The sequence below is a fragment of the Apis dorsata genome, unplaced genomic scaffold (genome assembly GCF_000469605.1).
Source record: "Apis dorsata unplaced genomic scaffold, Apis dorsata 1.3 scaffold_59, whole genome shotgun sequence".
In the NCBI taxonomy this organism is placed as follows: domain Eukaryota; kingdom Metazoa; phylum Arthropoda; class Insecta; order Hymenoptera; family Apidae; genus Apis; species Apis dorsata.
In genome coordinates this window covers 294084-304947 of record NW_006263359.1, presented here as the reverse complement: position 1 = coordinate 304947, position 10864 = coordinate 294084, and the positions used below count along the sequence as shown (strand labels likewise).

At 37.1% G+C, this 10864-nt stretch overlaps 2 protein-coding genes across 8 annotated transcripts in view; one reads left to right on the top strand and one right to left on the bottom strand.

Moving 5' to 3' along the window:
* The window catches only part of LOC102677187 (transmembrane protein 11, mitochondrial), a 3780-nt gene extending 3015 nt beyond the window's left edge, over positions 1–765 (bottom strand). Inside the window, exon 1 of the mRNA XM_006609648.2 lies at positions 616–765. Within this exon, the coding sequence (XP_006609711.1) occupies positions 616–638 (23 nt within the window). The 5' untranslated portion in view covers positions 639–765. The remainder of the gene's footprint in view (positions 1–615) is intronic.
* Positions 766–1676: 911 nt separating this feature from the next.
* The window catches only part of LOC102677037 (protein outspread), a 194650-nt gene continuing 185462 nt past the window's right edge, over positions 1677–10864 (top strand). For 4 of the 7 annotated variants that reach the window (XM_031515252.1, XM_031515247.1, XM_006609647.2 and 1 more), the window contains exon 1: positions 1678–3076. In XM_031515252.1, the coding sequence (XP_031371112.1) occupies positions 2936–3076 (141 nt within the window). In that variant the 5' untranslated portion in view covers positions 1678–2935. Of the gene's footprint in view, positions 3077–10864 lie in introns of all 7 variants that reach the window. The other 3 variants (XM_031515246.1, XM_031515250.1, XM_031515249.1) reach the window with 1 other exon arrangement.

Genomic DNA, 10864 nt, shown 5'->3' with positions numbered 1-10864 from the left:
TAATAGTTTATTCATTTAAAAATAAATAAATATATTTAAAAATTTAATATATATATATATATATATATATGTTTACATATCATTTATCTAATTAACATTTTTAAGCTATGATCTTTGTTATAAATTAATTCTTCTATGTGTTATATAAGATGTTGATTAGAGTTAATCAGCATTCTATTTGTTTGAATACAAACATGCTTGTAACAGAAACAACAATTTTATTCTTGCTATTATATATATAAATAATTTATTGAAATGTAATAATTAAATTTGTCAATTAATATACATTTTAATGATTGAAAAATCTTAATGAAATTGACAGGAGATAAAAAAAATTTATGAAAAAAATGAATATAATATTTAAAAATAGTGTATTTTTAATATGAAATTATTTTCAATTTTGTCTTGAAATGGAAAACGGGTTAGTAAAACATTCATGGACATTTAGCAGAGATTATGAAAGATTAATCTTTAGAATTCCAGGGAATGGATATAAGGTTAATTTTATTTCAAGATATGTATTATATCATTATATTACATTAGAATATATATATTAATACTAGTCATCAGTATTAGATTTCGTATAAAAAGCCGAAAATAATTTAGCCTACGAACCTGTCACCAGCTTCATCTACCATCTTTACAGTCAGTCTTCCAAACACTGGAACGCTGGTCTGGATGAACCGGAAAAGAAATCTTGAATATCGAACCGGATGTAAAAATCAGCTGATTCAATTTAAGCATTCGCATGAGTCAAGTCGTAGATTGCATCTTGAATTTATTCAAATGTGTTTTTTCATAATGTAGAAAATATCCCATTACTTGATTACGTTTAAAAAGAAAGAAAGATTAAGATTATATTATTTGCATAATTATTATATAATACAATCAGAAGAATATTTTTTACTTTTGTCATTTTATATTTATATGCAAATTTTTTAATTGATTATATCAGCTACATCTTTTTCAAATATATTTTTACGTAATTTTATATTTTAAAACTAAACAAATATTAATCTTAAATCAATTATAATTTTATTTTTCTGTTTTAAATTGATATGTTTATTATATTATAATATTACATTATGTGTTATATTAAAAAATAATATTAAAAAGAATTATTATTCATATATTATCATATATTTTCATATTATATATAATATTTTTAAATTTTTTGTATTATATTCATATTATATTCATATTATATTCATATTATATTATATTATATATTTTCTATAATGTAAAATATATCTTGTGTAAAAAATTAATATTTATTATACAATTATTTATTACTTAATTAATCATATTTAATTCTGCTGACTTTTATAATATTTATTAAAAATATTTATTTACAAATTTATTTTATAATATTTATTGAAAGATCAAAAATAAATTTAATAAAATTTAAATAAATTGTGAATAAATATTAATTATTTTTTTGCAGGAATAATATGTATATTCGTTGAACAATCAAATCATTAAAAAAAAATTAGATAATGAAGATGTACAATTATTATTGCATAATAATAAAAAAATAGATAAAAGAGAAACGCAAAATTAATTGAAATTCTTACGCCGGCGCTATATTCCAGTAGAAGAAGGAACTAGTTTGGCGCTGGCGTAGTATCGTATACAAGAGGCGTGCTACGGTCGATCGAGCGAGAGTGAGCGCTGCCGGTGGCATAGAGGCCGAGTTAAACGGGCCAGATCGCAGATGGACGTCCGCGGGAGCGTTCTGTCATGGAGAGCACAACGCGATGTGCCGTAAGTGTGCTCAAGTATCGTCGTCATCGTGGTCGTTGCCGAAATAATCGCGTGTGTAGTATTTCAAATCGTATCATAGGATTATCACAGTGACAATCGATATATTTAGGCGTGCGTAAAGATCGTGGTGCTCGTGGTGCTACTATCGGTATATCGTGAACTGTGGCAGTCGAATAATTGTATCGTAGCCACGTCTCTATATATCCAAGACGAATCTTTAGCGATTAAAAGAAGTGATTCTTTGTGAATCGAATAATCGCATCTACGTGCGATTAACGTTCGATTCATCGAACAATCGATAAATCGGCAAACGGTGCTGTGACATGTTAACTGAGGTGCATGCCATTGTGTCTAATAATAGATTCGTGATTCGAAGTATCGCATATAATCCACGTGTTCGTTTCGAAGAGCGTACGGTATTCAAATATTGTCAACAAGTTCGAGGAATAGTCACCTGCTACGTAGCATTTGGACAACCGTTTCGTGGAATTGAGTCAATGTCGACAACGGTACGCGTGTTGTTACCGCGTGACATAAAGGCATTGTAAACACACAAGTACGAGACGCACCTCTTTGTATATATTACGAAATTTAAACGAAGTTGAGCACGTATATTTCTCGTAGAACGTATGTAAACAACAAGCAGAGAAACAAATCAAAGTTTTTTCCGGTTACGACCATTATAAATATATTATTTATATACATTAGCTCCTATCTACGCATATTTCGCTTTTCGAGAATAACGAGCGACGCTTCGATATACAATCGATTTTCGATCGTATCACGAACCTGGTCACATGGTACAAACGAAATCGATTGCGATTATAACCGGAAACGTATCATTGTCGATCGATTGCTCGATAAATGTCGATCTTCATACGAAACAAGAATACGAAATCCTGTTAACTCGATCCGTTAACGTAACGGACACACGAAGATTGCGGAGACTGAGTCGTTTCGTAGCGCATTTTTATAAACGAAATCGTGTGTAAATCAAATTATTTGGTGGTGATAAGGAATTATATCAAAGTTTACGAAGTATATTAATCGATCGGGCAAAATCAATGCGTTCTCGCTTCTCGAACAGCGGTGTACGACAGTGACAAATAAAAAAGGGAGTGAAAGACGAACGATGCTGTCCGGTCGTCGCGGTTAATTCGCACGTGTCGCGATGTCGGGCGGCACGGCGGGCGTCCGTGGCACCGGCGCCGAGTGCAGGAAGTTCGCGCCGAACATATTCAACAAGAGCAAGTGCAGCAGCTGCTTCAAGCAGAAGGAGGAGCACAGCGCGGAGGCTCTGGAATGCAACAGGGTGAGTTTTGCTTGATGGACTCTCTATCTTTCTCTTTTTCTCTCTTTTTCTCCTTTGCGTGTGTCTTTCTCACTTGCTCATACGTTCTCTCTCTTTTTCTTCTTCTTTCTTCTTCTTCATCTTTATCTTTCGTTCGTTGCGTATCTATCTTCGTCTCAGTTTTACGCGTGCGTACTCGATTTATCGCGAACCGGCATTTTGTCTTTCTTACTCGCTCTCGAATTTTTTAGTTTCTGGACCAGGCAGAAAGACGAAAATCCTGTTGATATTATGTAAGATGAACGCGATTAGTCTGCGGAATGAACGGTTTTCAGCAGACACCGTACCAACATCTCTTTTCAGTTTTTGTCGTGTCCATATAGCGGTTCGTTTCTCGTGAAACTGTACGATTCGTTTGTACGTGATTTTGTAGGCGATTATCTTGCAAATAGATTCTATTTATATTATTACGATCGGCATACGAGAATATGATATTAAACTTATTTTTTTTCTAATAAAAATTCATTTTTAATATATAAAAAAATTACATATAAAATGTTTAATTTAACATTGGATTAAAAAAAAAAAAATGAAACATAAACGAAATTCAAGGTTGATGAAGATAGATGGAAGAAATTACTATTGGCGGAGGCGTTGAGAGTTTTTCAAGGTTAATCTTGATCAATCGGATAAGGCTATTCAAAGCGTATCTTTTTAAATAGACCGAAGGTCGATAATCATAAAATCATTTTCTTCAATGTTACAGGTCATTAAACTTTTTTTTTTTAAATAAAATAAAACATATCTTCAAATCTTTGAGATTTCTCTTATTTTCCATCATCCAAAGATCAACTCGTGTTTCGATTAAATCGTAATTTATAAACGAATTCCCGAAAAAGTACGAGACATAAATACGTGACACGCGATACAAGGGACGTTAAAAGAAGAAGAACAAGAATCTTTATACTATAGTTTTCTTCCTTCTGCCGTGGTTTTTATTTATAACAGGGTCCGGCGCGCTCGTCGATGAGCAAAATTGCCTCGTAAATGCGGGGTCCCCAGAGAAATGGGTGGGGGTGGTAGAAAAATAAAAGCGTTAAAAACCAATTTACGCTACGGATCGTACGGTACCGTTGAAATACCAGCATCGCAACGTTATAACATATATGCGTATGTTAATATCGCGGAACCGTTCTCCGTTTAAAGTCCGTTCGATAAGACAACATTTATTGTCTTTGTCTCCTCTGGTTCTCTCAAGTTTCTTGGATTCATCGACGATTATCCGGTTTTTCTATCCTCGCCTCGTATTTCTTCTTACTTTTTACGCCGGAATCGATTGGAAGAGAGGGAAAAAGAAGACTTTGAATAGATATAGATGCTTTTTGTGGTTATGAGAAAACGTATAGCCGATACGATGAACGACGAGCGGCATTTCTGGTTTCCACTAATGACGCCAGGAAAATTGCACGTTGTGTTTCACGCGATTGATATTGATTTTATCTTTATATATTTTTATCGGGAAATATTTACCAAGTATTGTGTTCATCGGATAATTTTATTTCGTTTATCTCGTTGCTTTATAAAACATATAAAATGTATATTGATTTGGAACATTGAAGTTTAGAAAACTGAAATATTTTAAACAAGTTATTCTTTTTATATATGGAATGGAAATAAAAATTTAATCAAGTTTGCTTATTATTTTACGGTATTTTCTTAAATTTCTTGGCAAATTTTCTTCTTAAACTTCAATGTGATCAATCAATTTAAAAGGCAACGTAAGGCATAGTAATATAATTTCAATTTATAATAGTTTCTTGTCTGGTAGTTGAATTCTATCAGCCTTTTTACACAATTGAACTATTATCATCGAAGAAATTTGTATCGTAGAAGTTATGAGTTTGATGATAAAAGAAATAAAATCTTACGGTGATTTTTATGAATCACGCAAATCACTTGATTATTTCATTCAATATAAATTTATGATTAATATCTACGATATAAATTTATCACTTGTTGATTTATTAATATTTATTAGCTAGAAGATTATTAGAATTTAAGTAGAATTAAAAAATTACAAATTCAACAAATTCAATGGTGGAAAGAATATTGCCATTACAAAATTGATGAAATTCTATCGCGAATCTGATTATGAATTTCTTTCGAACATCTCAATTATATAATCTTTATGTAATAAATTTATAATTTTTCGCGAAAGACACGTCAAATCGAGAAAATCTCTATGCGAAAACGAATCGAAAGAATACTTGCCCAACGTTAACATAAAATCTCAAATACATAATATAAAATGGAATGGAAATAAGAGAAAGATTCGCGCGAATTTGAGGTATGAGTTTCGGTGAAGGGGACGTATTTCCTTTTTTTTATCTCCCCTCCCTCCTTCCTCCTCCCCCCCCCCCCCCCCTCCCCCCCCCCCCCCCCCCGTTTTCAGCCAAAAGTCGGGGCAATTTTGTACACGGTACAATGGGACACGTTCCCGAGGCCGTTGCAAATTTCGGAATGTCGGCAGCCTTGCGACCTGTTCTCGGTGCATTCCAGCCGTCTTCTCGCGGCACCCCAACAGGCGCAGGGCCCTTTCCAGAGTTGTTGGCTTGTCGGCTTTCGCCTGGATGCGGTATCTCTGTATCGGTTTATTCTCCGCCACTTTGCCTCTCTGTCGCTCCCTCTCTGTCCAACCACCAGCTCGTCCACCTCACCCCTCTCTCTCTCGCGCCCACTATCTCTCCCGTTCCTCGGTGTTGTCCCCCCTCCCTCCCCGTATAACCGCAAATAACGAATGCATACGCAATCCAACCTTTCTTTGCCCCTCGGTCGCACGGTTCTTCGTCTCGTAATTTGACGAGGAGAGCCTCGAATCGAAGGAATTTGACCTTTTACTGCGTTTCTCGCGGCGGCCCTCTCCCCGAGATCGTTTCTACGAGTTACGACTATCGCGGAAGTGGAGGCTGATTGCGTGAATACCTGCGAAACGCGTGTTCCACACCGATTCCAGGCCTCTTAAAGGTTATACGAGCGGATTGGGGGAGGTTCCACGTATAGGCGTATATATCTATCTCGGTTACTCTGGTTATAATCGTATATGTTATACTCATACTTCGTTCGAATCGTCGATTTCTGGAAGAAAGAAACAGGTATCGAAATTCTTGTGAAATTTTTGCGGGGTTTCCGTGTCGTGGTGTCGTATCCATTTCACTAGCTCCATTTATATCTGCTTTTTTTGTCGAGCTATGTATCGATGGAAGGAAAAAAAAGAAACGAAAGCCGAGGTTACTGAGATTTCATGGGTTTTCAAACGATTTTTGGTTTGATTTAGTGTAAAGTGATGCCAAATGCTCGAAACATTGGTATGATACATTCTGTTGAGTATTTGGTATCGAATTATTTGAATATTATCAAAAACATCGATCACTTTGGATCAGATAAGGACAAGGTTCCTACAAATTGAATTCTCATGATTTTTCCAAATCTGTCGATCGGTTTTTGTTCGCAGTTAGGGGGATTGTAATTAATAACGAGGCGTATTCGGTTTCGGTTAATTGAATCCTTGGATATTGTATTCTCATTGTCAATTTTAATATATTGTATCTCAGCGTGGTGTCTTTAGGGTGACGTTGTAAGTTTGTCGAAGCTCGAAGTCATCCTTGTCGACAAGGAAAATAAAATTGCATTGCCTTTCATCGACTCCCTTTCACGTTTAATTATATTACAATAATGAATATAATACGACAAGAGTTCTTCCATTGTATCTGGAGCAAGATATTTTTCTTCAATTTCTTCATTCGATTCAAAAAAAGAATAAGAATAAATCAATTTACCAATCTTGCAATCTTAATCGAAACAGAAATATTTCTTATTTCATCTTAGAAAAATAGAAATTTTACCGATCTACCGATAATTCTAAATTATCCCCTGTATTTCCTTTGCAGAATAACTAAAATCCCCAATTTGATTTCCAAATCCTCCCTTATTAAAAAATCACAAGGTTAAACGCCATTGAAAATCCTCAATCTCGCGCGTAACCACGCGATCATTGAACCGAAAATCTGGATCCCATCGAATCGGAGAGATCGCGGTTTAAGCGTTTCTCGTTTAATTACGATTTTTCACGCGATTCGACGCTCGATTCCGCGGTTTAATCCCTGTGATCATCGACCACCCTTTCGTTCCGGGTTCCGCGACGTGAGAAAGTGATCAAAAGTAGCCGTGATCGAACGAGAGAGAGTCGAGAAAACGACGATTGATAAAGGATCCCCGCTGTGCCCGTGTTGCGTACGGGGCCCGTTGTTGTTTCTGGACCCTCTGGAGAGAAGAGTGAGAGAGAGAAAGAGACAAGAAAGGGGGGAGGAGGATAGGGAGCCCGGGGGCCGCGTTGTTCACGACCAACCATTATCGGTCCGCGGCTCCGTATTTTCTGTCCGATTACTTCTTCGTGAGCGCCTCGGTAAGTGGCCTTCGAGAAATAATTTCCTCTGGGGTTTCGTGGCCACTCGAGGTCCCTGAAATTTTGATCCGGTGAAACGATTTCGAGATGCCTTACGGTACCGATTCCTCCTCTCCTTCCATTTCCTTTATTTTATCCTCCTCCTTTCTCTCTTCGCCCGCCCCCTCCGCTGGTGCACGCGTTCACCGCGCAACAGATGCGTACGTGTGCGCTGCTGTACACGTGTTTTCGCTATCGATTACGTTGGGATCACGTGTTTGAAATCCGGCGTGAAACGCTTCCTCCCTTCGGAGGAGGAGATCTTAATTTCGAAATAGTTTTACTTATCAGGGGGTAATTTCGTTTTCGAATTCTTGGATCTTAAGGGTTAAGATTTATTTAGTATATTTTAGGAAGGAGAAGGGAGGAGGATAGATTGGATTTCATCGTCGAATTTTTATATTGAAAAAGAGTAAATTTTGAAATACGAAATTTTTGACGTAGTCACTCGATGTTTGGAAAGATAATATATATATTATCTTCGAATTCTTACATATTTGGAATATTTGAGGATATGATTCTTCGTGTAAAGAAAATTTTGGCCATTTTTCGGATTCTATTTTCCCGTTCAAAATTTTCGTATTTTCTATTTAACAGTTTTAAAAGAAATTTTGAATATAATCGTTGGAGGGAAAGTTGTGTGAAATCATCGCGATAAATTAATTTCACGATATATTTGCCAATCCACTTAAGCGCGACGAGTGGAAGATAATCTATGAATCACGATTGTGAATTGTTCGCAAAGAAAGCAATTTATCGCGAGTTTATCTGCTGCTATTGATACTCGTCGACTCGAAACGGAGCCTGACAAGACCGAGATCGGGATGCCTCTGTACAGAAACGTAACGATACTGTTCTATGTCGTTACGATACGTTTTTCACCACGTACGCATCACGATCTCAGTTAATTAACGCGATTAATTCTTTCGATTCTTCGTGATTCTTGGGTAATTAACGCGCGTTATTGCGTAACAATTTCCTTCGAGACATTTTTCTTATCCAAGAGATCTCTCGACGATTTTCTTCGATCGATTCGCGGGATTCGCATAAACTCGCGATGAATTCGATGCGAATATCGTTAACACGATTGCGAATAAATTAGCAAATTTCTATCTTTCGTGAATTTTTCGTACAACTTATGGATCGTGGGTGTTTATTCATAATTGTACGAATATATAAAATTTCGTCTTCTCTTAATTTATCGGGAATATTTACACAGTAGGGAATTCAAGCATACGAAACGTTTAAAGCGAAACCTGAATTTCAAATCAAGGTTAGCTTTAAAAGTTGTAAAATTGCATTTTATACTATCGATAAATAATTTATGTAGAAATGTTACGGAGAAGTTCTCTTCAAAGTTATTTGATTATTATACAAGAAATTTGCGAAATTTGCATATTTTTCATAAACGAGAAATTAATATCCCCTTCAAAAATTCGTTTTAAACTTTTAAATCGAGATCTTTCGATTTCAAAGTTCCATACGAATTTCGAAACGAATATTCTCTTCAAGGTTACTTCATTCACGATTCCACATCCACCTTAATCATTAAGAAAACTTGATTACTCGAAAAAATCGAATACGATTACGCGCGTTGAAATAAGGTTTCATTCGCCTCCTTCCAAGGAAGAAAGCTTCTAAGCCTCGTTAGAAACGGTACATCTCTTCGAAAAGATGGAATCGAAAAACCATACACCCGTAATACCCATCATTGTAGAAAAGTTTTTATCAAGAATCCACCGGCAATTTCCACCGAGAAGAAATTTCGAAACGACGTGAGCTTCCTCAAAGATCACTTCACTCACGATTCCACATTCTCGCGGCGAAGTAGGATCTTCTAATCGCCTCATTAGGAAGAGTTCACCGCGCGTACACATCTTCCCGCGATACAATTTATAATTCTGATGATTATCTTCGTATACGGGGACGCGTATACACCGTGCACATAACCGATAACGTTCGCGATCTCTTCGCGGCATAAATTTCGATAGCCTTTAAAAAGGGCCGCCGTTTTCGCCGGAGTCACGACAAATTATTGATGATCTTATGGACAGGCAATAGAGATGGTTATCGAGAGCTCGCTTCACAGAAAGGTCGTGTCGTGCAACACGACATGGCAAAAACCTTCGAATACCTGTTCGCGTTGTGTTCCAACTGGAAGAAATGGCCACGGTTTTCAAACGGACACGGCCCCTCGATGGAGGGATAGAACTCTCGCCCTCCTCTTTCTTCCCTCCCTGCGCCTTCTCTCATCCTCCGCCACGTCGAGTTTCATTTTTTGAATCCTCTATCTATCGGATATATGCGATCGTCCATCGGTGGATAAAGGTATTACGATCGTTGCGTTTGATTTAGCGCAGGTGTAACGGTGTTCGTTCCAATCGATAAAATGTGGGCAAACAATTATATACGTTTCCGTTGCACGGGAAACGGTTCCCTCTCGCGCTTGACTTTCCATTAGACCGTGCGTTTGAGAGTAGTCTTGGATAGCCGGTGATTCGTCGTATAGATAGTAGTCCGGGCGGTGGGTTTGTAAGGTTTGTGTGGGTTCCTCGGCTGCTCTGTTATCTCCTTTTTCTCTCGAGTTTCTTTTTTTTTCTCTCTCTCTCTCTCTCTCTCTCTCTTTCTCTCTCTTCAAGTTCTTCGAAAATGTTGAGCACACCAAGTGATAGTCACTTGACGTTAACGAGGTAAAGGAGATGGAACTCGTTCNGTTCTCTTAATGCATTACCGATGGGTAACGTGTTTTTTTTTTTTTTAGAAAAATCGTAAGAGAGAAACCTTGTGCGAAGAGAACCTCTTATTTGAGCTTCGTTCGCCGCGAATTATCGAAGACGATATTTTACGCCAAGGATTTATTATCTCGTTCGATAATCCACTTGGCGATATCGATACAAAATCAATTCAAACGATATAGTATCGTTGCACAGCGTGTTTTATTAAAGATCGTTTAGCTGTCACCAATTATCGTTACATTTATTTCCAAACTCTCATAAAAAAATATATAAATAGCTCTTCATCGTTCGTTTCCTCTTGAAACCAGCTCTCTTATTTTTTTCCAACTGCAAAACGATAGATAGAAAATCTTGCAAACCCCAGAAAGAAGAGAGATCGGTATCGGCGCCGTACGAGCATCGCACGTTTAGCGAGCGAAGTTGGCGCAGTTGAAACTCGTACGATACTCGCCACGATACGACGCTTTAAAGGGCATCAGTATGCAGAAGGTCGCCGCGGCAAGAATTTTCGGGCCCGTCGTCCTCGCGCTGATCAACTTTTGTCCCATCCACATCGCCCTCGCATCCTGCACG